The sequence below is a fragment of the Girardinichthys multiradiatus genome, chromosome 13 (genome assembly GCF_021462225.1).
Source record: "Girardinichthys multiradiatus isolate DD_20200921_A chromosome 13, DD_fGirMul_XY1, whole genome shotgun sequence".
In the NCBI taxonomy this organism is placed as follows: Eukaryota; Metazoa; Chordata; class Actinopteri; order Cyprinodontiformes; family Goodeidae; genus Girardinichthys; species Girardinichthys multiradiatus.
The window spans coordinates 33,577,065-33,602,652 of record NC_061806.1 but is presented as its reverse complement, the minus strand read 5'-3'; the positions used below and the strand labels follow the sequence as shown (position 1 = coordinate 33,602,652).

General features: G+C 40.0%; 1 protein-coding gene and 1 long non-coding RNA gene across 5 annotated transcripts in view; one reads left to right on the top strand and one right to left on the bottom strand.

Annotated features, from left to right (window-relative positions):
* Window positions 1-526: 526 nt before the first annotated feature.
* Window positions 527-20,167, top strand: LOC124879299 (zinc fingers and homeoboxes protein 1-like). 4 transcript variants are annotated; one of them, XM_047383787.1, is made up of 8 exons: window positions 527-1,060; window positions 7,645-8,025; window positions 10,073-10,693; window positions 12,062-12,188; window positions 13,103-14,389; window positions 14,509-14,634; window positions 15,279-15,703; window positions 16,754-20,167. In XM_047383787.1, the coding sequence occupies exons 2-7, from the start codon at window positions 7,661-7,663 to the stop codon at window positions 15,693-15,695; spliced, it is 2,943 nt and encodes a 980-aa protein (XP_047239743.1). In that variant the 5' UTR covers window positions 527-1,060; window positions 7,645-7,660; the 3' UTR covers window positions 15,696-15,703; window positions 16,754-20,167. The 4 variants fall into 4 exon arrangements, with proteins under 4 accessions (XP_047239743.1, XP_047239740.1, XP_047239742.1 ...); XM_047383784.1 differs by having other exon boundaries at window positions 528-1,060; window positions 7,551-8,025; XM_047383786.1 differs by lacking the exon at window positions 527-1,060 and adding an exon at window positions 1,075-1,302 and having other exon boundaries at window positions 7,551-8,025.
* The window catches only part of LOC124879300, a 27,873-nt gene continuing 17,895 nt past the window's right edge, over window positions 15,611-25,588 (bottom strand). The window contains exons 4-5 of the long non-coding RNA XR_007040994.1: window positions 21,254-21,360; window positions 15,611-15,746 (exon numbers count right to left, since the gene is read on the bottom strand). This is a non-coding gene — a long non-coding RNA (uncharacterized LOC124879300). The remainder of the gene's footprint in view (window positions 15,747-21,253; window positions 21,361-25,588) is intronic.

Below are 25,588 nucleotides of genomic sequence, written 5' to 3'. Positions count from 1 at the left end.
AGCAGTCAAGTGTTGTCTGCCTGACGCAACAACGCACATGAACCTTCTGACCTGACGCCGATGCATGGAAAAAAAATAACAAACTTGACCTCATTACGTCAAACTTACACTTCCGCTTTATTTGACTGCTTTCAAAATAAATAGTTCAGGTTTCTATATTGTTACTGGATAGCTCCTATGAGTCTTTATGTTTGAGGTGTTCAGCTATATACGTTTTTTTAGATGGGTGATTAATATTAAATAAGAACTCACACAAAAATAGTTAGGTGTTATCATTTATAATCTGCCTCTTTGTCTGTTGGAGCTGAATTTCACACAAGACCATGCATTTAACTTTTTTAAAACCTTTTTTATTGAGCATTCAGAGATAAATTAACAAAAATATTAGCTCTCTAGAAAATTATATAGACATAATTCACCTATATTCCAGACAAAAATTGGTCCATATCATAAAAAATAAACATAAATCTTAAAAAAAAAAAAAGACATCAATCCTTAAGCAAGTACTGGGAAAGGCTGCAGAAGAAACAAATCAACAGTATAAAATGTTTAAAAAAAACTCTTATATGCTTTGCATTTAAAAAGTTACGGTTGTGTAAAAAGATGAATAAATAAAGCACCTAGTGCAATTCTATTTGCTGGCACAAAAAGAAAGTTAAATATTTGCTGCTCTGCTTCTAATTGATACCAACCTTTAGTACAAGTTTTATTCTGAAGTCTCCAACCGGATGCATTTATCACCCCCTGCTAGCTTCCAGCAACACACAAAAAAATGGTCGGATTCGTTAAACTAGCGGTGCCTTTTTTTATGGAAATGTCCTCTCCATAAGCAAAACAACGGAGTAAACAATGCGTGCTGAAGCGACGCCAGCAAAACCCACAGCTAGCGGGTGGTGGTGAGCCCCAACCCGGCTGTTAGAGCGCCTCTGTGACGGGCTGGAGCAGATGGGATCCTTGGTGAATTTGGGTAAAAGGCGGAAGACTGCGTATCAACAGAGCGAACCAGAGATGCTACAGAGCTACAGCCGCTAGTCTGCTAACTGTTTGTTCCAACATGCAGGTAAGCGGAAACCGACAGGGCAGGTAAACATCTGCAGCTGACAGCCGAGTGTTCGCGGTGGCTGCGTGTGTCTTACCCACTGCCACTCATGGACTGGGGCTCGTTGTCACCAAAAGAGGGGGTAGCTAACGTTAGCAAGGAAGATGTTGTTCCTCTGGGTGTTTGTCAGCCAGAAAGCTAGCTGTGGAAACACGCGACATAAGGGCTGAGTGTGTCGGTTACCATGACGGTGTGGTCTACTGGTGCGTTTTCTTCAGGGCTAACACCAACAACGCAACCTGCAGTCACATGTGGTGGAGTTAGTTTGCAGCTATGACCAGAATGTAACTGTGATTACTGTTTATTATTTTTTTTAACCACATGTTTTCCAACTTCGGTCATGTGGTTCCTCACGAGATTAATCTAAAAGGTTGAGTAAACGTCATACCTGAGAGTCCAGCTCGGTGCTGTCAAAACGGTTTTAGAAAAAAAAAGTATAAATATAAAAATAAATAAAAAAACTAACAGTAAATGACCGAAATTCAGTCGAAAATTCAATAGTTACCACAATCACTAATCAATGGGCTAAATTTTTCCTTGAGTGGCTCTGATTCGTGATTTCAAAGTCAGATACAGAAAAGTTTGATCTTTATTCTTCCTCAACTTTTTCAGTCTGTAAACACATTAATCAAAAGCACATAGAGTTAATGCACTTTTTCATTTGAATTACAACCAAATGAAAGGTAGAGGTGTATGGTTAAATGAGGATAATTTTTTATCCCATCATTTTTGGTTGGACTCCAAACTACTGCCTCTATCAAACTACCTGCAAACAAGTCTTTCCTTAAATAGTCCTATAAGAAAAGAAACTCGAAATTTGTCAAAATTAAAATCATTAGGTCAAACCTAAAGAAAACCAGACATTGGTAGAGACCAGGACAAGCCTGATCGGTCCATCACTGAATTCCAGTTCACAACAAACAACATCATAATGCACCTTACAAGAAAAAATGGTCCATGTCATTTTCTTTTTTATTGAGTCCAGTTTCATTTGATTCAGAATCACTTTCAGATCTGTTATGAGCAAATGGATTTCATTTAAGTATTATATGTAAAGCTGCACACTACATAATAATGCAACTTAAAAAACTACAGACCTATATCCAATCTTCAATTCCTATCTAAGATTCTTGAGAAAATAGTTGCTAATTAAATGTGTGAGCATTTACACAGCAATGACCTGTTTGAAGAGTTTCAGTCAGGCTTCAGAGCTCATCATAGCACTGAAACAGGTCTGCTGAAAGTCACTAATGATATTCTCTTAGCCTCAGATAATGGACTTGTGTCTATACTCGTTCTGTTAGATCTCAGTGCTGCATTTGATACAGTCGATCACAATATTCTCTTAGAAAGGCTGGAGTATTCTGTAGGGATCAGGGGAACAGCGCTAGGCTGGTTTAAATCTTATTTGTCTGACAGATTCTAGTTTGTTCATGTAAATGATAAATCATCTTTAAACTCCAGGGTTAATTGTGGAGTACCACAGGGTTCAGTACTTGGGCCAATTTTCTTTACTATATACAGTACAGACCAAACATTTGGACACACCTTCTCATTCAAAGAGTTTTCTTTATTTTCATGACCATGAATATTGTAGCTTCACAATTAAGGCATCAAAACTATGAATTAACACATGTGGTATTATATACTGAACAAAAAAGTGTGAAACAACTGAAAATATGTCTTATATTGTAGGTTCTTCAAAGTAGCCACCTTGGCTTTGATTACTGCTCCGCACACTCTTGGCATTCTGTTGATGAGCTTCAAGAGGTAGTCACCTGAAATGGTTTTCCAACAGTCTTGAAGGAGTTCCCAGAGATGCTTAGCACTTGTTGGCCCTTTTGCCTTCTGTGGTCCAGCTCACCCCAAACCATCTCGATTGGGTTCAGGTTCGGTGACTGTGGAGGCCAGGTCGTCTGGCGCAGCACCCCATCACTCTCCTTCTTGGTCAAATAGCCCTTACACAGCCTGGAGGTGTGTTTGGGGTCATTGTCCTGTTGAAAAATAAATGATGGTCCAACTAAGCGCAAACTGGATGGAATAGCACGCCACTGCAAGATGCTGTGGTAGCCATGCTGGTTCAGTATGCCTTCAATTTTGAATAAATGCCCAACAGTGTCACCAGCAAAGCACCCCACATCATCACACCTCCTCCTCCATGCTTCACGGTGGGAACCAGGCATGTAGAGTCCATCCGTTCATCTCTTCTGTGCCGCACAAAGACACGGTGGTTGGAACCAAAGATCTCAAACTTGGACTCATCAGACCAAAGCACAGATTTCCACTGGTCTAATGTCCATTCCTTGTGTTCTTTAGCCCAAACAAGTCTCTTCTGCTTGTTGCCTGTCCTCAGCAGTGGTTTCCTAGCAGCTATTTTACCATGAAGGCCTGATTCACACAGTCTCCTCTTAACAGTTGTTCTAGAGGTGTGTCTGCTGCTAGAACTCTGTGTGGCATTGACCTGTTCACTAATCTGAGCTGCTGTTAACCTGCGATTTCTGAGGCTGGTGACTCAGACGAACTTATAGTCCGCAGCAGAGGTGACTCTTGGTCTTCCTTTCCTGGGGCGGTCCTCATGTGAGCCAGTTTCTTTGTAGCGCTTGATGGTTTTTGCGACTGCACTTGGGGACACTTTCAAAGTTTTCTCAATTGTTCGGACTGACTGACCTTCATTTCTTAAAGTACCGTATTTTCCGCACTATAAGGCGCACCGGATTATAAGGCGCACCTTCAATGAATGGCCTATTTTAGAACTTTTTTCATATATAGGGCGCACCGGATTATAAGGCGCATAGAATAGAAGCTACTGCAGTCAAACGTTTGACTGGGGTTGCGTTATGTATCCACTAGATGGAGCTGTGCTAAAGAGAATGTCAACAAAACAGTCAGATAAGTCAGTCAAACTTTATTAATACACTACAAACCAGCGTTCTGATAACTCCATTCACTCCCATGGTAAGGTCTCCTCTACATAGAATTCTATTGAATAGAGCCAACCGCACGTTAGGAATGCATTGGAGTCTATGAAGTTGAAGTTGAAATCAAACGTTAGTTAAAACGTGAAAGGGAACTTTTCCCTGATTCAGTAAACACGTAAAAGAAACAGTTTGATGCACTAAATCAAACGTTAGTACATTCACAATATAGTAGCGTTAACTGTTGAATTCTCTCGCTGCTGCTCTATTCCCATGTTCGACTGCGTAGCTGACAGCCTTGAGTTTGAACTCAGCATCGTAAGCGTGTCTCTTGAAAGGTGCAATTTTGGGATCGTTATACACACACAAGTGGTGTTGGACTAGGAGTAAGCACAGTACAGGTGTTTACCGCTATTACTTCGGCGACACCCCTGACTACGGTAGCCGTAATGCTGCAAGCGGTGCGGCTTTGTAGTTTACCAGTCGTACTGAAACATTTTGACAGAGCGCCGTGTACAACCAGTATGGATCAACCAATTAACCAATTGATCCATATATAAGGCGCTCCGGATTACAAGGCGCACTGTCATTTTTTGAGAAAATTAATGGTTTTTAAGTGCGCCTTATAGAATAAAATACGGTAATGATGGCCACTTGTTTTTCTTTACTTAGCTGCTTTTTTCTTGCCATAATACAAATTCTAACAGTCTATTCAGTAGGACTATCAGTTGTGTACTGTATCCACCTCCTGCACAACACAACTGATGGTCCCAACCCCATTTATAAGGCTTCAAATCCCACTTATTAAACCTGACGGGGCACACCTGTGAAGTGAAAACCATTTCAGGTGACTACCTCTTGAAGCTCATCAACAGAATGCCAAGAGTGTGCGTAGCAGTAATCAAAGCAGAAGGTGGCTACTTTGAAGAACCTAGAATATAAGACATATTTTCAGTTGTTTCACATTTTTTTGTTCAGTATATAATTCCACATGTGTTAATTCATAGTTTTGATGCCTTCAGTGTGAAGCTACAATATTCATAGTCATGAAAATAAAGAAAACTCTTTGAATGAGAAGGTGTGTCCAAACTTTTGGTCTGTACTGTATATGCTTCCAATAGGTAAAATTATCAGGTAGCATAGGATAAATTTTCACTGTTACGCTGATGACACTCAGCTTTACTTATCTATGAATCCTGATGTGCCCAACCAGTTAGACCACAAGCATGTCTTGAAGACATAAAAACTTGGAGGACTTTAAATTTCTGCTTCTAAATTCAGACAAGACAGAAGTTGTCGTCTTTGGACCGGAGTCTTTAAAAAAGAAACTGCTTAGTCAATCACTTAACCTGGATGGCATTAAATTGACCTCCGGTAATAAAGTAAAAAACCTTGGTGTTATTTATGATCAGGACATGTCATTTAAATCCCATATTAAACAGGTTTCTATGATTTCCTTCTTTCACCTCCGGAACATTGCCAAAATTAGAAATATCCTATCCAGGGGTGACGCTGAAAAACTAGTCCATCCATTTGTTACTTCAAGGCTGGACTATTGTAATTCGTTACTATCAGGATGTCCACAAAATGCAGTTAAAAGCCTTCAGCTGATTCAAAATGCTGCAGCAAGAGTTCTGATGACAATTAAAAAGAGAGATCATATTTCCCCTACTTTAGCTTCCCTTCATTGGCTCCCTGTTAAATCCAGAATGGAATTTAAAACTCTCCTCCTCACATATAAAGCCCTTAATGATCTAGCTCCATCATACATCAGAGATCTGATTGTTCCATATGTTCCTAACAGAACACTTCGTTCTCAGACTGCAGGTTTACTGGTGGTTCCTAGAGTCTCCAGAAGTAGAATGGGAGGCAGATCATTTAGTTATCAGCTCCTCTCCTGTGGAACCAGCTCCCGGTTTTAGTCCGTGAGGCAGACACCCTGTCTACTTTTAAGGCTAGGCTTAAAACTTTCCTTTTTGATAAAGCTTATAGGGTTATTCTGAGCTATCTTCCTTATTTTTTCCTCCATCTTCTTCCCTCCCTGTTGGATGGAGTACGGGGGAGTCAGGTTTAGCCTAAACCGGCTCAGTTATGGTTGAGGTGCAAACACACCGTCCATTTCTGCTACCTGTATGACCCCTTCTCTTTTCCAATGGTTATGGTCAATCTGACAGAGAGAGGTATCCCAATCATTGTGGTTTTTAGTATAACAATGACCATCAGTGGGCTCTAGATGGACAAACTGTCTACTTTTAAGGCTAGGCTTAAAACTTTCCTTTTTGATAAAGCTTATAGTTAAAGTAGCTTAGGTTATCCTGAGCTATCTCTGTAATTATGCTGCTATAGGCTTAGGCTGCTGGAGGACATAATGACCACTTTCACCCTCTTCGCTACATTCTCACACTACTCTCCAATTTTGCATTATTTGATGTTATTTCAGCTTTTAACCTTGTTCTCTCTTTTCTCTTCATAGAAGCTACACCTGGCCTGACTCTGTGTCTACCTGTGACACCTTTCTGGAGAGGGGAATCATCCGAGCTTCTGCTGACAACAACTTAATGCTCACCCTCTACCAATGATCCACATAGCCCTGTCTTTCAGTGTTTAACCCTTTTTTTCTCCTAGACATGGAAATTGAATGAGCTTAACTGTGACTAACTCTATGTGCTCTCTTTCAGACACTAACCTTGAAAACTGGTTCAGAGTTTATCTGTTCTTTCTTTCTAGATGAAACGACTAAAGGAGCTACATCCATTAACATTTACTTTTCCTTCCCATAGAAAGTACTCCTGGATCAGTGCTTCTTTGGTTTCTTTGTGTCTCTGCTCTGTTCTCTCAAACCCCCAGTCGGTCGTGGCAGATGGCCGCTCAAACTGAGCCTGGTTCTGCTGGAGGTTTCTTCCTGTTAAAAGGGAGTTTTTCCTCTCCACTGTCGCTACATGCATGCTCAGTATGAGGGATTGCTGCAAAGTCAATGCCAGTGACTGTCCACTGTCTCTACATGTTTATCCAGGAGGAGTGAATGCTGCAAGTCACTGACTCGATGCAATCTGCTGGGTTTCCTTAGATTGAAAAACTTTTTATCCAATTTGAATAAATAACTGAATCCAACTGCACTGTTCAATGGTTAGGATTAATTGGAATGTATGTACCTCACTGTTGTGAAGTGCCTTGAGACAACATGTGTTGTGAATTGGCGCTATATAAATAAAACTGAATTGAATTGAACTGTCATTGCGATATCAGTGTGTGCTAAAGAGTGTTGTGGTTAGCACGACCAGGCATGCATGGTGTGTTCACCATTCAAACGAAGAATTGGATTTTTGAGTTTTCAGCCATCAGGTCACCATTAAGAGTCTGTTAGAATAAAATTTTATTCTCATTTACTAATCAATGTAACAGCTTTTTTAAAAATTGTGAGAAATTTTTTTGGTATGTTTTTGAGGCTACCACACTTACAAGGTATGTTCTTGAAATGTCAAGGTTTTGTTTGTGAAGAAGTTAATATTAACAATCGTTGCCTTTCTTCCCCTCAGGAGTCAAAAATAACTGATAAGAGTCCAACTGCTAGCAGCCGTATTTATGGAACCCTAACAGGACATCTTACACTTATTTCTGTGCTCTGCTAAGCTGACCAAAACCAAGGATGGCGAGCAGGAGAAAATCTACCATTCCCTGCATGGTTCCTCCTCAGGAAAAAATAGACTCAGATCAGGAGGTGGAGGACGTTATGGACATCACAGACCCTGAGGATAGCAACGAATTCACTGCAGCTTATTCTGAGGGCCCTTCTTTGTCGGAGGAACAAGCCGAGGACGCTGATATCAGGCAGGATGCGGTTTCGGACCTATACTTGGACTTGAACACGGCTGAAGGGGGATATGAGTGCAAATACTGCAGCTTCCAGACTTCAGAGCTTAACCTGTTTACTATCCATGTGGACACTGAGCACCCTGATGTCATCCTTAACACCTCCTACGTCTGTGTGGAGTGTGACTTCCACACCAAAAGGTAAAATTATCACACTGGGTATTAACAGGGGGGGGTTTGTGCCAGAGTTGTAAATTAGTTTCTGGCCTCATATATTTGCAGAGTTTGTGCTTATTTAACAATATTCAGTTTTATTGGACTATATTCAAGAATTTCCTGAGGTAGAGCACCCTGCATGAGTATTCACAAATTTCTATTTATGTAGTTCCATTTTATGTGGTAGACCAACACAAAGTGTGTTTAAAAAAAAGAAAAAAAAGTGAAGGAACATTCTGAAATTTGCAAGAAAAAAACTGAAAATTTGGCATTTGTTTGTTTTATTCTCTACCTTCAATACTTTTAGGATTCCTATGCAATGTTAAAAAGCAGCGCGGAATTTGCTTGTGTCATTTTCCGGGTCGTAATAAGTAGGGGGAAAAGGAAATTGAGCAGGGAAAAATATCTTCCTTTCAACATAGGACACAAATGTATCTATCTAATAAATGTAGTGCTTTTCACACTGATTTATATTAGTTTCACCTGTCTTTGTTTTGCCAAATTTCACATAGATGTTAACATTTTCATTTACTGACTAAATGCACACAAACTTTTAACTTCCTATTAGGTCTGTAGATCAGTTTAAATTCATGCTGATCTGGACCTGTGTTTTTTTTTTTACTGGGTTTTAAATGTCTATGAAAGCATTAAGCTGCTATTTTTAAGGAATGTTTAGAAATGCAGTAATTGTACTAAAGTCTAGGATGCTCCATTCCTTATTTGACAACTCCAAGAGATGGAGATTTTGAAACGGAGGTATAATGTAGGTTGGTCCAGATGCCACAGAAGCCCTTTACCACACACCAAACATCAGAAGCCAATTTTATCATTGCTTGTTAAATTATTTGTGGAACATTCACATGAGACTCGACTACTGTCCAAGTAAGTTCAAGGTTAATTATATTCAAATAGGCAGAAGGTTATAAAACATGAAGGGGGAGAAAATCTAGAAAAATATGGAATTTTAAAGTGAGATTTAAAGTTTTTCAGAGTTTTTCTTCACCAGCTTTACACATCTAGAGACTGAGATTTGTGGCCATTCTTATTTGTAAACTAGTTTTTGCTCCGTCAGCTTGGAAGGAAAGTCTCTGTGAACAGCAAGTCTTGCCCTATTTCCCCAATATGATTTAGGCATGTACTTTGACTGGTCCATTCTAAGAAATGAATATGTTTTGATCAAAACCCTTTCTTTTTTGTTCTGGCTTAGCGTTTAGAGTTTCTGTTCCCCTGGAACGTGAACATCCAACCCAGTCTCATGTCCTTTGCAGCTTTCCAGCAGGTTTTCTTCCAGGATTGCCTTGAATTTAGCTCCATTCATCTTCTCATTAGCCTTGAACAGCTTCCCAGTCCCTGCTGAAGAAAACTGTCCCCACAGCATGATGCAGCCACCACCATGTGCCACTGTGGGGCTGGTGTATTCAAGGTGATATAAAGTCTTAGTTTTGTCTCTGCACATAGGGTCTTACATGTAGGCCATAAAATGTCATTTGTTTTTGTTCTCTTCTGATCAGAGCACATTCTTCAACATGTTTCCCCTGCTTAGCTTGTTCAAACTGCAAATAGGACTTCTCACCTTTTTTTTCTAGTGTGGCTTTCTTGTTGCCACTCTTTCATTAAGATCAGACTAATAACCTTGTCAGTGTATTTTCCCACCTGAGCCGTGGATATCTGCAGCTCCTCTGGAGCTTTCCTTACTCGTCCTCTCAGTGGACGGCCACGGCTTGGTAGGTTTGTGGTGATCCATCTCCACAAATTAATCTCTGATCTATCTGGTTGGAGGCCTTCAAAGAACAACTTGATTCATACCTTTCACCTTTATGCAATAGTTAGCAGTGGTCTATCACATAAAATCTCAATAAAATACATAAAAATGTCTGATTGAAACATGCCAAAAAAGATTAAGGTATTGAATCTCAGGGTAAAATACAATCTTAGCCATAATTTTAAGGGAATGATAAATATACAGAGCTGGCCTTTTCCTGTTGTATGTTATGTTTATATTTTATGTTCTGTTATGCTTCTTTGCGTTCAGTTATGACACACTGCAGACCCACAATGCTCGGCTGCACCCTGGCGAGGATAACTTCACACGGACGATGGTTAAAAGAAACAACGAGACCATCTTCCAACAGACGGTGAACGATCTCACCTTTGACGGCAGCTTTGTCAAAGTGGAGGAAGACGAGGCGGAGGAAATGTCCCACAAAGCAATCCCTCTCAGCAAAACTCCCATCATGAGAATCAAGAGCAGACCAGAGCCTAAAAAGTTTGGCACGGCCCAAAAACTGCCAGTCGATTGTGTCATTAAAGTGGAGAGCGATGATGAATACGACGAGAGCCAGGAGCCGCCCACTCTGTCGCCTGCTCCGACGACTCCTGCTGCTTGTACCCCGCGTCTCATTCCTGTCTCCACGCCGGTGCAACTTCAGGCCATCCCTCAAGGCATCATGGTGAACAGCCCCAACATGCTGCAGATTAAAGGTGGCTCCACTGGGGGTGGTCCCGTGTTGCCGCCGGGGACTCTGGCCCAGGTTCTGTCCGCCCTGCAGACCCAACAGAGCACTCAGACCCAGCTACTGATCCCCATCAGCAGCATCCCCACCTACAACAACGCCATGGACAACAACGTCCTGCTTGTCAGCGCCTACAACAGGTAAATTCATCTGATGTTTATTTTATTTGTATTATTCATTAATGCTAATGACTAAAACCAAGTAAGTGTTAGTTTGCATCTCAGATCTCAGCACACCAGCCACTGATGAGCAAATACAACTATATAAGTGAATCACAAACACACATTTTAAAAAAAGGCAAAGCACGGCCATCAAAAGCAGATCAAGTAGCAGTGGACTAGTTAACGGTCTTAATGAATATAGAGAACTGTATAAGATGTCACCTTGGTCAAAAATAGAAATCTATTAAGAATATCTGTTATAAACAGTGGACAGTCATTTGTTTCTAACATTAGCCTCTCAAAATTGTTAGTTTAAGTACGTAGAGTCGTAACCAAAAGTTTATTTTTCACAGATGTTTGGTTACTTGGTTACTTGGTTAGTCCTGGCTCGCTGAACATCAGCATCCTGACTGATGGTGACCCAGTTTTGCTTCATCAGTGCTTTGAGGTTGTCGCATTTTGCCTTCTCACTTTTGGAAGACTGACCTCAGTGTCAGGACCGTGGCTATGGACCTGAAATGTCAGTGTTTTGTTCTGGGAGGTGTGGAGTTTGGACCAGGGCTGCATGATATTAGGAAAACATGACATTGCAATATTTTTGTTGAAAACTAAGGTGATGATATCGATTAGGTTTACGGTCCATTTTTGTCAGTACAATCCTCTTTTCCATCACTAAAGTTTCCCTACCGCTCCACCTGAGCTTTATGGAGTTATCATCAGCTGTGGGCATCATGGACAGTAAAGATCAATCCCAGTGCACGAATATATCATTAGAAAGCAGAGATTTAACGGACAATCCTTTAAATATTATCACCCATCAGACAATGAATGCAAGCTGACCTTTGCGATTGAGAAATACTGATATTGCAATAACATTTCCAATTCGAGAGGTTGTGCAGCTTTAGTTGTTACTTTTGCCTTTTGACCTGGTCCTCCACTGTGCTGGAAAAGTATTGCACCTTAACCAATTTCTCCTGGTTGCTGTTGGGGAATATTATGATCCCATTCTTTTTTCATGGCAGGGTTTTTTAGGCATGATTGTGAGGGAGTCTATTCCATTGGACGAGAGGCACCCTGCAGGGTCTCTGGATGCTTCCCTGTCGACATGACATAAAACTCATGGTAGCGTTCGCCTTGTACCTTGAACTTTGCTCCAGTAACTTTCATTAACATTGCAACTAATTGCGTTTCATCTGGTCGTATCACCATAGACTTCATGAACGTTGGCACAATTAAAAGTGAAGCTGTAAATTTTGTGAAAATCAAGATAATCAGTCTCAAAACTACTAATTTAACTACCATTTATTACAGTCGTTTTCTTTCTCTCACCAAATACATTTGTTGCAGGTTTCCATATCCTTCAGTGTCGGAGATCATTGGCTTGTCGGCACAGACAAAGTTCAGCGAGGAGCAGATCAAGGTCTGGTTTTCTGCCCAAAGGCTCAAACATGGAGTCAGCTGGACACCAGAGGAGGTTGGTCCTCTCAACAAACACTTCTCATTTCATGCTGCAGCTTTCTATTTAGATTTTTTTCATGCCGTGCTATGATAACGTAAACAAACGATTTCTCTGTCGAAGGATGCAGTTCAGTAATGGCCTGATGATGTAGAGGCAGGATTGGATTTTATCGTTAGTGTTACAGAGACAGTATGTGTTTGATTAACTCCCAGCAATTTGGAGCAAACCGCCCGGTAGACTTGGAGCCGTTTGGCAGATGATTTGCTGGAAAGCAGTGATGACTTCATTGATTTTGTGACCTAGTTTATGTGGTGCTTGATTTTTGCTGCCATTTAGCTCATCTGCTTCCAGTTCCTGTAATTTCTTATGGTCATTGGCCCACTGAGGCTTACAACAAATTCTTTGTACAGTTCACTGTGGGGCTTATGGCTGTTTTCATTTAGATGAGCAGTGTATGTGTGTGAAAGTTTAATGTGCTTTAACACAGATCTCAACATTAGTCTTCTAAATACATTAGCTGGCTTCATACTTTGTGCATACCAGAACGTAGCACATTCACCTCCTTTCTGGAACTTGTCTTGTTGCCTGAACCTATTCAGCAGGAAACACACTTCAAAATGCACCTATTACACTTTCATCTTCATCTCTACAATGCTATATTAACTGAAAAGAGATCAGTAAAACCCAAAATTCATCACTGGTTCTCCCTTTAATAATGCACTCACAGTTTGAAAGGTACATAGAAGCAGATCCAGCAATAAAAGTTTAGTCAGCGATTAATTTATTCTTTCACAGTTTAAAAGTAATAGATGCAAATATATCATTAAACAGTTTGTTTTTCTAATACAGTTTTTAAAAAGTTAGAACCTGGCACTACACCCTCCAGTTATTTCAAAGAGTAAGGTTAGAATTTGCTCTCCTCTCTGCAGGTGGAGGAGGCAAGGAGAAAGAAGTTTAACGGCACAGTTCAGACTGTTCCCCAGACCATCACAGTCATTCCTGCCAACATCGGTGCAGCAACAAATGGACTGCAGTCCATCTTTCAGACCTGTCAGATTGTTGGACAGCCAGGTCTTGTCCTCACTCAGGTGGCTGGCAGCGGGAGCACCGTGCCTGTGGCCTCTCCCATCACTTTGACCGTGGCAGGGGTACCCGGAAACCAGCCCAAAGCGGCCGAAGCTTCGGCGCCTGAATCAAACGCTGAGGTTTCAGCTTCGTCTGCCAGCATGTCGCTCAGTTTGGATGCAGCAGCTACAAAACCGAAGAAGTCTAAAGAACAGCTGGCAGAGCTGAAGGCAAGCTACAGCAGGAGGCAGTTTGCCACGGAGGAGGAGATTTCAAGGCTAATGGAGGTCACCAAACTCTCCAAAAGGGCAATAAAAAAGTGGTTCAGCGACACACGCTACAACCAGAGAAACTCAAGGGATCACCACAGCTTGCTGCTGAGTGAAACTTCATCCAGCAGAGCAGCTTTCTCAGGAGCAGGCCGAGGAGGAAGGAGCGGCAGCACCAGCTTTACTGAAAACATCAGCAGCGAAACGCTGTCAGACTTAACCACCACAGTCAGCACACCCACCACCACCACTACAACTACAACTACCATGACTAACACAACCATCGTTATAGACTCCAGCGACGATGCCAGTGACTCCTCCCCCACTACAGCCAACGCTCCAGGTTCTTCTGCGTCAAAGAGCGACCCACGTCTCAAATTCCGCCACGCCTTTCCCGACTTCACGCCACAGAAGTTCAAGGAAAAGACCACCGAGCAGCTGAACATCCTGGAGTCCAGCTTCCAGAAATCAGAAATGCCTTCAGACGAAGAGTTGAGCCGACTGCGTGCGGAAACAAAGCTGACGAGACGGGAGGTGGATGCTTGGTTCTCGGAGAGACGGAAAACGCCTTCAGCAGCACTATTAAAAGACAGTGATACGGAGATGGAAGAAAAGGTCAAACAGACTACTACGCCTTTAGCATCTCCGGAGGGACAGACCACTCCACCTGTTGTGAGGAAGATCCTAAAAAAGACCCCGGAGCAGCTCCATATTTTGAAGAAGGCTTTTGTTCGCACACAGTGGCCAACATCGGAGGAGTACGATCAGATGGCAGAGGAGACCGGCCTGCCGCGGACCTACATTGTCAACTGGTTTGGAGACACGCGCTACGCCTGCAAAAACAGCAACCTGAAGTGGTACTACCTGTACCAGAGTGGCAAGGTGCACAGGCTTTCTTCTTTATTTAGGTTAACGTTGTGGGATGCCATCTTTCTATGACAATAATTGTAGCTTGTTGAGCCCTCTCAAGTCTTAGGTATTTGCTATTTTTTGGCTTTAAGGTGGATGAGGCGTTGAACGGTGGAGGAAAAAAGAAGTCCAGGAAGCGGTTCCGAAGTTGGTCCAGGAGGACACGCAGGTCGTACCCCTGCAAACGTTCCCCACAAGGTTGCGTAGGAGCCATCAAGGTCTGTGCATTAATTCAAGTTGACATCATCTTGTTATCAAATTTTGTACACCTAAACGATATCAGCACTCAATTTATTGTGACATAAATTTAACATGTTACATAGAGAAGCAAAGAACAATCAGCTGACGACTCGACTCAAAAGATTTTCAGCTTGATCGGCCCAGAATGGTAGAATTAAAGTTCAACCAGGTCTCGCTGACACCGACACTACGCTCTGGATGTTGTGGCGAAATGAAGGAAACCTAAAGTTACTGTCAGTGTCAGTAAGGCTTAGCAAAGCTTTTCCAGTACTTGGCTCTCACATTGATAGCATGACATTACCTATGCTTCTCTTATCAATATTTGTTGACCTTCTATAGTGGAAATGCTAGCTGTCTTCTAGGTATTAGAGAAATCAAACTACTAAAATGAGTCAGGTCAAAGCTTTGATCAGATATCGAAAATAGACCACAATATTCTTGTGGTATCAATCCTGAATCCAAAAATTAAAGCAAATTGGTAGACAGTTAGATGCATGCTGTTACTGCACATTTATTTCAGCAACATATTGTGATTTGAAACAAGGATTATTCGTACTTTCACCGGAGTTGCACTATAAACATCGTGGTGTGTAATTTAACTGCCTTTATGTTTCTTTTCCAGGTGAAGTCTGGTAAGACGTTCCTTAAGGATTACTACCTCAAGCACAAAGCTCTGAGTGAGAAAGACCTGGACGATCTGGTGTCAAAGTCCAAAATGAGCTACGAGCAGGTGAGAGACTGGTTCTCTGAGACAATCAGAAAGGTGGAGGAGGGAAAGGAGCCGTTCAGTGATGAGGAGGGGGAGGAAGATGACGAAGAGGAGGAAGAGGATGAGCTGGCGACAGCTGAGTGTAGAGACAGTGAAGGAGAAATTGAGGCAAAAGAAGAAGGAACGGTGGCATCAAATGATGAGTGTGTCAGAGAAGAAGAGGAGGAGGAAGCGGAGGAGGAGGACCCCAATCAGGAGGATGGTGATGCGGTTCAGGAGGAATCTGAAGGTCTCAGCCATTCACAGCCTCTGACTGAGGAGCAGACATGAGTAGACAGGTGGGCATGTTTCTTTCTTTTCTGGAGGTGTTGAAACCTCAACCTGTGAAAGCATTAGTGAAGTTACTTTTAGAAGTTTACACTCATCATTGATGCTTAGAATGATTACAGTTCTGTTTGCAGGATGAATCGAATATACAACATCCAACTACAATGACCTTTAAAAACAAGACAAGGGTTCAAAGTTCAAAGTGATACATTCGATCTTTAACATAGACATGCACCCCCATTTCTTCCATGTCCACAAACAAGCTGCGGTACAAGCCAAGGACGTTTTTAGAGCCGTCAACAAGCTTCTGGCAGGTTATTTGAACGCTCTTTTGAGAATCACTGAAGCTTATTTGGTTGGTTTCCTGCCACTGAACTGGCTTTTTAAGCACAGTCAATTGATTTTCTGTGAGGTTGGAGCCATTCCAGGGGCTTTGCCTGTTCTTCCAACCCCAAAACCAGTTGGCATCATTATCCTGTTTGACATCTAGCTGTTGAGTACTGGTGAAATTTAAGAGTTTGGTGGTTATACTGTGTCTTCCTTATTCCACCCACACTGCAATTAAGCATTACCACTGGCATCAAAACAACCCACCTGCATGATACTACCACTGCCATGCTTGACAGTTGACATGGTGTTTTTAGGTCTGAAAGTCACCTTGACTCGTCCAAACATACTTCTTGTCATTTTGGCCAAATCATGCCGTCTTTGTTTCAGAGCAGAAAAACAATCCTGTTTAATGGATTGTATTGGTGTGCACAGGGCCTTTTAGTCTGGAGATTTTACATACTGGCCTGCAGTTTTTAAGAGCTGTGAGAATGTAAAATTCTCCAATAAAACAGGTAAAATTAATCAATAAAACATTTTATCTTAACCTTGATGTTGGGGTCTGTCATGGGTAGTAACATATGAAACCAAACCTAAGAAAGAAGCAGAGGGTTTTTAATTATTCCTACATTTAGCCTATACATTCAGAAAATGTCTCCACAATTGTAACTTTTCTTAGTATGTGTTCAGCTGTACAAAATTACAATTACTGTGTGCATTTCTTCAATCTACAGATTCAGCATTGCTGCCCCCACTGTGGAGACAACGCAGAGGATGGTACAAGTTGGTGTTTCTCAGCTGGAGAGTCAGGACCCACAGACTGCCACGGAAAGCTCAAGACAGGTCATGCCACATCAAACAGCGGGACATGATCAAGGGTGGTGTCTTGCACTAAGGTTTGGGTAACGATGCAGCTGAAGAACACAAAGCCGGAGGCGATTCAGGACACCCTGTGTGGATTTAGTTTCTTCTGGATGATTGGCAGTGGGGACCGAGTGGATGCACAAATCGAAGCCTTTCACCAAACAATATGTAAGCAAGTTCCTATTTCAAGGAACGGGATTTTATTTTGGGTCTTTAGGTCCTTTTTAAAAGAAAAAATAAACTTTGTATAAAGAGAAAACATCCAAAACATTTCTACTAATGTGAGACCTTGCATGCTTTGTCTCTTTTTGTGAATCATGGAAGAACCATTTTTCTCAAGGAAACATTCTCTGCTCAAACCCATCAGTGACCTATTTTGTTGCCTCACAGAAAAAAAGGTTTTTGAAAACTCAGTTTTCTGTGAATTAAAAAAAGCAATTTAGTGCCATTCGGTTAGTAACTTTGTTTTAAGAAGAAGAAAAATTACCGCCGGAAGGATTTTTAACGTCAGTGTTTTAACATTTTGTATTTTTTTCTAAGTCATTTTACAGTCCTGAAACGACGTTTATAATAATACAAACAGGATCCATTATACTGTTAAAATTGTCATTAATATTTTAAAAACTGTAAATGTTGGGATTCGGGTCCATTTAGTTGTCTGTGAAGCAAAACTAATACAGGAAGCTGGGTGTGATCCCAGAATATTTAAAGGGAAACTCCACCTTTTCAATGCAACCAAAAATGGAATGTTATAAACTGAAAAGAAGGACTATAAAACAAGAAGTATGAAAACAGGCTGTTTAAAAAAATATTCCTTGTGCTCATCATAAAGGGATACTTTTGATGATGGGTTCTCTTCACAATTTATGATCAGTAAACGGTTTTCAACATTTTAGTTTTCCTGTCAATACCTTGTCAGATTGTGTCTGAGACAAAAGGAAGAACTTCAGCGACCCTTGTAGTAATCTAGAAACCAACTTTAGTTTGGGTTTGGGCCTTCATCAAGGTCAACCATGATAGGTCGGTCTGTTTCTAAAGTTGGTTTATGAGTGCAAGTGTCGCTGAAGCTTCTGCTTAGAATCGAGTCACAAGACTGAGCCAAATTTAGGACATTACACTCAACTTGACACAAACTTTAACTCCAGCATGTAGACGTTAGCCTTTAATTACGCCAAACAAAGATTGATATTAAAAATGCACCTCGTTATATTGTTCTGTAATAAACTCACATTGACTTCATTCATTTCCGGCTACTTTACACTGACCACTCAGATTACAGATTTAATTAATGACTGGTGGTTGGAGGAAATTGAATTTTGACAATAAAAAGTGCCATAAAAGTTATTGCAAACACTCAAAATGATGAAAAATTCAATTTTTTCAATTGAAATATATAAAAAATAAAAATACACAAGCAGTAAATGCTTACATCCGTGAAGCATTAACTATGAAATATTTTAAATATAGAGGTAGTTTAAATGCAGTGGACAGAACGGCCGGCAATCTTAAAACATTACCTAAAAATAACTGTGTCCACATGTGTACATAAGTAACTTTAGGACTATTTTATTGAAAGCAGGTAATGTTTTTCTATTTACTTATTTTATATTTGTTTACTGCAGACAACACACAGCCAGAGACGGCGCCACTTAAGTTTTAAATAGTTTTGCACATACAGTATTTTCTTCTCCAGGCATTGTTTCAATAAGAAATGGTAGTAGTTATAAGTTCATATTTACTGTAAAATGCAATGTCAGCACTTTTTAAAATCACATCCAGTATTTGCCAAATTTCTCACAGATAAAGACACCTTCCAGGAAACTTTCATATCTATAAATGGTCTATTGTTACTCTGCAGAAAATTACATATCTGGTTAAATTATATATTAAAAGAGTCTAAATTAAAGGGTAAGACCAAAACGTTTTAAAACGTATAAAAAAAAAAATGACTTGGTCACACTTTTGCTTACTGGTTCATGCAAACGGCATTTTAGAAACTTAAATCACCGCTGCATTCGATGCATGTTTACACAGAAGTTACATTAAAAATGACAACTGGCGCTGCCAACATGGAGATTTCCACTTTTGGCTCGACTTTACTCTGACAAGCTGTTAGCTAGAAAATACATCTGTTTCATCAACTACTGCAAATACGAAAATGACTGGACATAACCTCTGAACAGAACCCCTCTAAAAATATAAAATCCTTTGAATAGCATTTAAAAAGGAAGTGCCTAATTTGACGACCTTCAGTTTCTAAACTGTAATTTCTTATGATTTACTGGCGAATATCTGGGCTGGCCCTTATGAACTCTGCCTACATTTTGTCAATTTTATTATAGAAACACCATTTGGATTATTGGCAAAACTAAGAAAAAAAGTATTTTGTAAAACGTGTAGATGGTTTGTTGGAGAAAATTATGCTAAAAAACACAAAAATAAATCAGTTATTAGGATCTTGATGTAATATTATATTGACTGCCTTCGTTGTTTTGTAGCATTCATAAACAGGTCTAAATAATCATGTTTGAATGAAAAAGGGATTTTAACCCAAACTGTCGGTTTCACGCTCAGAAAACAATACAAACACGCGTCGGCTCTTCTTCAGGAAACAAGCAACATTACCTCAGTCAGTTAAGCTTCAAACTCAGTAAGATTGTGACATTTGCAAATACTCACAGTGGTTTTTCTTTCAAAGCTCAATACTGTATGCATGATTATACGAGTACATAGTAATTATGTCTTTCAAATGGCGTTTTTCTTTTCTGTCTGCGCCACCAAAGTCAGCGAATATCTTTTTTCCAAAACTAAACAGAAAAAATAGACAGTTTAGTGCTTTTATCGACTCAGATACGGGTGAACTAGTAAACTAAATCTTTCAGGTTGTTTCGCATAAATTACACACGATATTTTAGGGACAAGAAATTATAAGCTCTTGGCTCCGTTTTTACCTTTTTAAAGACTTAAGAAATGTAAAGGAAAAAATGTTTTACTTTGCTTTCCTCTGCTCTCTCTTCCTGTTTTTACTGAACCATGTCAGGACATGTACACACATCGCAGAACGATCAGTTCTGGGGGACTGTGGAATCAACGTCTGTTTTGTATTCATTTCATCTGCGGCATGGATCCTCCTGTGAGCGCTGTAGTTTTGCAAAGTTACGCCTTTTCTGCCGTTTTGCTTTAATAGCCAACAGTTTTTAGTAGTTAATTTATTTATTATGTCTGGACTTTCACGGATACCTTTTCTTCTCTGCGAGATAAACAATAAAAAGTGAAAAACTTGAGTTGTATTTGGTTTGGCTTTTATTTTCTAAGCCTCGAATGATTTGATTTGAATTTATTTTACACAATGAATGTTCAAGCGATCGTTATATTTCTCCATGTTTGCTTTGCATCATTTTAAACAATATGTTGAGGTGAGAAATCTGGCCTGGTTCAGATTTGTCTCCATGGCTACACTGTTACATGGATCCTGTTTGTAATTTGACCGTTTATTATTTGGTCTTTTTTTTTATTTATAAATACACAGTCCTTTCCTAGAGTTTTAGAAATGTTCTTGATTTCTGGTAACAATTTCAGAGCAAAAACCATAATATACAAAACATGTTTCATGTTACTTTTTTGCTTTCATCTTCATTGTGGTTCCGGCAAAGCTGTTTTATGCTAATTAAATTTGTGCACACAGATAAGGATGCTAATCAGGCTTGTTTTTGTTCTTCCAAAATCTCAATGATTGCAATTTATAAAAGAACAATATGTACTCAAGCTTTATAATCCTATTAAAAGCAAAGGAAAGAATAGTTCTAACATTGCTCTAACTTAACCCTATAATGCCAGAATTTATTTATAGTAACGGTAAATGTTACCGTGAAGTATTATAAAAAAACAAAACACTATTAGTGTTTTTATCGTCAAGCAGATGTTAAATTAAGTAGAAATTGCTCATTTTGATACAGAACATACAATATATAAAAGAGTAGATGACAGCTAGGCAAACTGAATAAGATATAATTAGGCACAACGCCAACCACTAGATGGCGGCAAAGTTCTTCTAATACAATCTGGTGCTTTACGTAAGGAAAAAGCATCAACCACCCATGGTAGGACACATCCACCACCTTGGGTGTATGAAGACCAGAAGCAGGTTGGGGTGAATCCTCGACATACTTTAGAGATTTTAGGTGTTTTGTTCTTAGACAGAACACATTTCTGAGAACCCTATCAGGATCTATGGGATATCACAAAACTTCATAAAAGTTCATATATAATACCACACAAATCTGCTGTTGCAGCATTACAAAACATCTGAAAAGTAAATGTAATAAATTATTATTCACCACTGTAGAAATGTGTATTTTATGGTAAATTACCTGAAAGTTAAAGCACTGCTCAAGGCGGGGCGAAGGAGGAGCCGACTGGTCAACTGACACACTCCAATGTGGGGTCTAGATGGAAGTTTCAGTATCTCCGTCTTTATCTGAAAGCAGAGCTGGAGTTACAGAATGAAGATCTGCTTTGTGTCATCTTAGACTCCAAACTCAATGAGCTCCAAATGTTCTAGACTAGAGAGTATGTATATATATATATATATTTTGTCAGTGCCTGGAAACTTTCAGGGTTACAGGAAAATCTTTTTAATATTTTTCTAGTCCCACTTATTTCAAACCAGTACAACTCACATAGATACTGTAATTATTCAGTCAGATTCTAATCCTATTGCTTGTTCTGGGTCCGAGAGGCATCTTGATCAGATGCACAAACCACCTCGACAGACTCCCTTCAGTGTAGAGGAGCAGCAGCTCTATTCTAAGTTCACCACGGATGACAGAGGTCCCCCTGTGAGAGTCGGGCCACCCTAAGGAGGTTTCCAAGATCTCGTTCTGTTGGTCAAGATCCCCGACTCATGAGCAGAAGTGAGGATCGGAACATATATAGATGGGCCAGTAGATCAAAAGCTTCCCGTTTTAGCCCGCCGATTCTTCATTGTGATGGAGCAGAGCCTGATCTTTGTGAGTTGGGAGTCAGGACAGGACCATAGACAAAAGCAATTTATCTTTTTTAAATGTAAAACATTGTTAAAGCAATTTGCCTTAGCAGAAAACAGAAGCTTTTCTCTTTGCAAACGTATCTGTCTCTTGTGCACAAGAGGCATAGGAATATGACCTGTACCTCTTCGGGCATATATGAATTTGTATCGTTTTTAGGCAAAATTTAAGATCAATAGACCAAAATCTACCAAATGTGAAGTGCCTTGAATGACACAATTTGCATATTTACCTCCTGGCTTCCTGTTCTATTTCCCTTAAACAAGCCCTAAAATCTTTACTGCTGAAGTAATGTAACACAGCTCATCTTGGCACAGTGTAATATTCTGCCAGGAACACCTGTAGGTCAGGTTTTTCCAGGAGAATAATGAATATTTCCAGATCTGCTCTGCTTTAAATTCAGTTGTTGTTTGAGACAGCATCTAGTTTTTGCTGATGTTGAGTTCTAATACTAGATTCTTCTTACTAAAAACAACGTTTTTAAACAACATATTGTTAAATCATAATTTTCACCTCAGCTGTTTTCCTCGTAAACAGCAGCTGCCTCCTTCCTTCAGTTTCTGTGCCGTTGTAACCCGCATGAACTATTCAAGGTATTCGCTGCCTGTGCCAAATTCGCCCGGTGAAGTGCCATAGAAACCAAGAGCACCATAGAAACCAGTTTACCCAGTCCAGACAACTTGTTCTTCTGCTTCATGATGAAATTCCACTTGGAGTGCATATTCCACCTCCATTCCAGCTTCACTGAAGTTAGGTTTATCTCAGTTTTTTTGGTTTTGAACTTTGGCTTTAGAAGAAAGTGTGAACAAGGTTACATGAAGCATTTTTGGGGGCCTCGTTGGGATGTTTTGGCACATCTGCGTGGTAAAATCAGGCTGTCTTCTTGTATTTATTTCCAGCAGATGGCAGTGTGAGCTCAACCATGAGCCTCTCCTTCCTCTACTGTAAATCATGTAAATCTGGCTGAGGTTAGATAATACACCATTTGTTCACAAATCTGAGAATTATACAGCTTTACTGGAAGTTGGGTTTTTCGAAACCAGCTGCTACTGTGAGTTTTTTTTTCCCTCCCTCTGTTTCTGGGGTCTTTCTTCAAGATTTTTGTCTTAATTAATGAAACATTTCAGGGGAAAAGACTGATCCGTGCCCTCAGTTACAAGAGAAAAACGAGCTCTGCCCCATTTTGTGGCATCGACTCTTCCTCAAAAACACCAGTTACACACCACAAATGGTTTGGCACAGATCGCTTTGAATACACAGGCACAGCAGCAGCCTTCCAGGAGAAAATTTTTTAATTATTTTAGGAAAAGAAAGGAGATGAAAAACAAGAGAGGTTAAATTAAAAGGCGGCGAATGAAGAGTTAACCTGCACAAGACCCATGTGAACCAAGCAGGACCTGCTCCCCTCCTAATCAGAGCAGAGAGAAAGGGATAAAGCAGGAGGGAGGGTAAGAGAGGGCGGAGGGATGAGGAGGAGAAAACGAGAGTTGACACAAGTGGTGAGATGGGCCGAACAGAGGCCATGTGAGGACAGCAGTGAACATTTCCACTACTGACCTACTTCCACACAGTCCCCCCCCCAAACATGCATACATACTCAGAAAGAATCTATAGAGCCGCCTGTGGGGAGGACTAAATCTCTTGTTTAATTTACTTCAGAAACTCTCCCTAGCCACAGAAAACACTGTTAGCTAGTAGTCCTGTTTTCATCAAGCACATATATTACTTCCAGAAATGCTTCAACGCAGATATACAGTGCTGTGTTTCAGCTCACACTGACTTTAATATCAGGTGACCTGAGCAATCAAAAAAACAGCTTTGAAATGATGTCTCCTTTTAACAAGGGAATAATCCTATCCAAACCACCTTGGCCCCATGTGACCAAGTAATTGCCCTCTAAACCTAATAACTGCTTGTCCCACCCTTGGTAGAAGCAAGCATTTGCAAAAACTGCCATTGAGTCTTTTAAATCACTGCAAAGTAATTCTGGGACATTCTTCTTAAGACATTTTTTTTTTTTCAGCCCCATTTCAGGGTTTTTGAGCATGTTCAAGGTCATGCCACTGCATCTCAATCGGATTTTAATCACGATTTCACCTAGGCCACGACAAAACCTTTTTTTTTTTTTTTTTTTGGAGCCATTAAGGGGTGAACTGGTTGATATGCCTGAAATAATTGTCCTGAATTTTAAAGTGTGCTTGAGCTTAAGGTTACAAACTGACGGCTGGACACAATCCTTCACTACTTTCTAACAAAGAGCAGAATTCACAGTCTGATCAATTACACCTTGTCCAGATCCTGCTGAAGCAAAGCAACCCCGCACATCATACTGCCACCACCCTGTTTGACTGTGAGTATGTTTTATTCTGTGCTCTGGCTTTTCCATCTCTAGAATATTCAACTAAAATTTATGAAGATGATCAAGATGGTTTTTATTTTTATGAAATGTGAGTTTTGTCTTTTCGGTCTAAGAGTTTGGCCTTGGAACCCTCCCACGGAAGCCATTTTTGTCCAGTCTGTTTCATTTTGTTGAATTATGAAAACTGAGCCTAACTGAAGCGAGTGAGGTCTGCAGTCCCTTAGATGTGGTTCTGGGCTATTTTGTGACATCCTGGATAAGTCGTCAAGGCACTCGAATTAATTTTGGTAAGGCAGCTGTTTATGAGAAGGTTCTCCACTATTTATTGTTTGAAATAGATTTGCAACATTTTCCAGCTTTATAAATGCCAATAACTTTGTTTCTCACCGGTCTTTAAATTGCAATAGAAGAGATTGCTGGTACTGGATGTTTTGCCCATTTTTATGTTGTCAGACAGGTTCTGTTTATGTGGTTTCTGGATTCCACGTGTCTGCCAGTTATCAGGCCTGGGCGTCTAGTTATATTGGACTGAATTTGTCAGTTTATAATTTAACTAGGAGAGGGGATCAGAACTTTGAACTTTTCAAAAAAGACAAGGTTGATTTGCAAAACGTTTTTCCCTTTTATAAACGAAATAATTTGTAAACCGCTTTTTGTATTTACTCAGGCTGATATCAAATTTTGCTTCATGATGTGAAGCATTTAGGTGCAACAACAAACAAACATTATGAAATCACAACACTAATTCCTAAAGTATGCATTAGGGTTTGTAATTCTGGTGAATCATCTATTATTTGCACTCTGCATATATTTACACTGAACATGTTATACCTACGGGGAACGCCAGACCTTCATCATTTCAGGGTCAGACGTTGCACTTTTATAAAGTGTAGAAAGATTAATTTTATTTGCTAAAGGTTTTTATATATTTGACATTTTATAGATAGAAAAGATAATGTCTGAGTGTTTCAGTAAACAATACAAAAAGTAGAATCTTCAGTGAATTTATAGCTAAATCAGTATTTATGTTATTCAGTTCATAGAGATTGCCATTTACCTCCACTGCATAAATGATTTGTCTGCACTGTATTTGGTAAAGTTTTGTACTTAAAGATGTTCAATTAATTTTTTTACGTACTTTATAAAATATAAGCAAATAGCACTGCATACTTCTTGAACAGCTACTTTCTTGGTAACATTACCAAAAGTAAGCAGGGAAACTGGCCTGAGTGCAGCAAAGCATTTATTTCCTAACAAAGTTTGTCTCCCTGTCACACGACTGATCGGTCTAACAGAGGCTA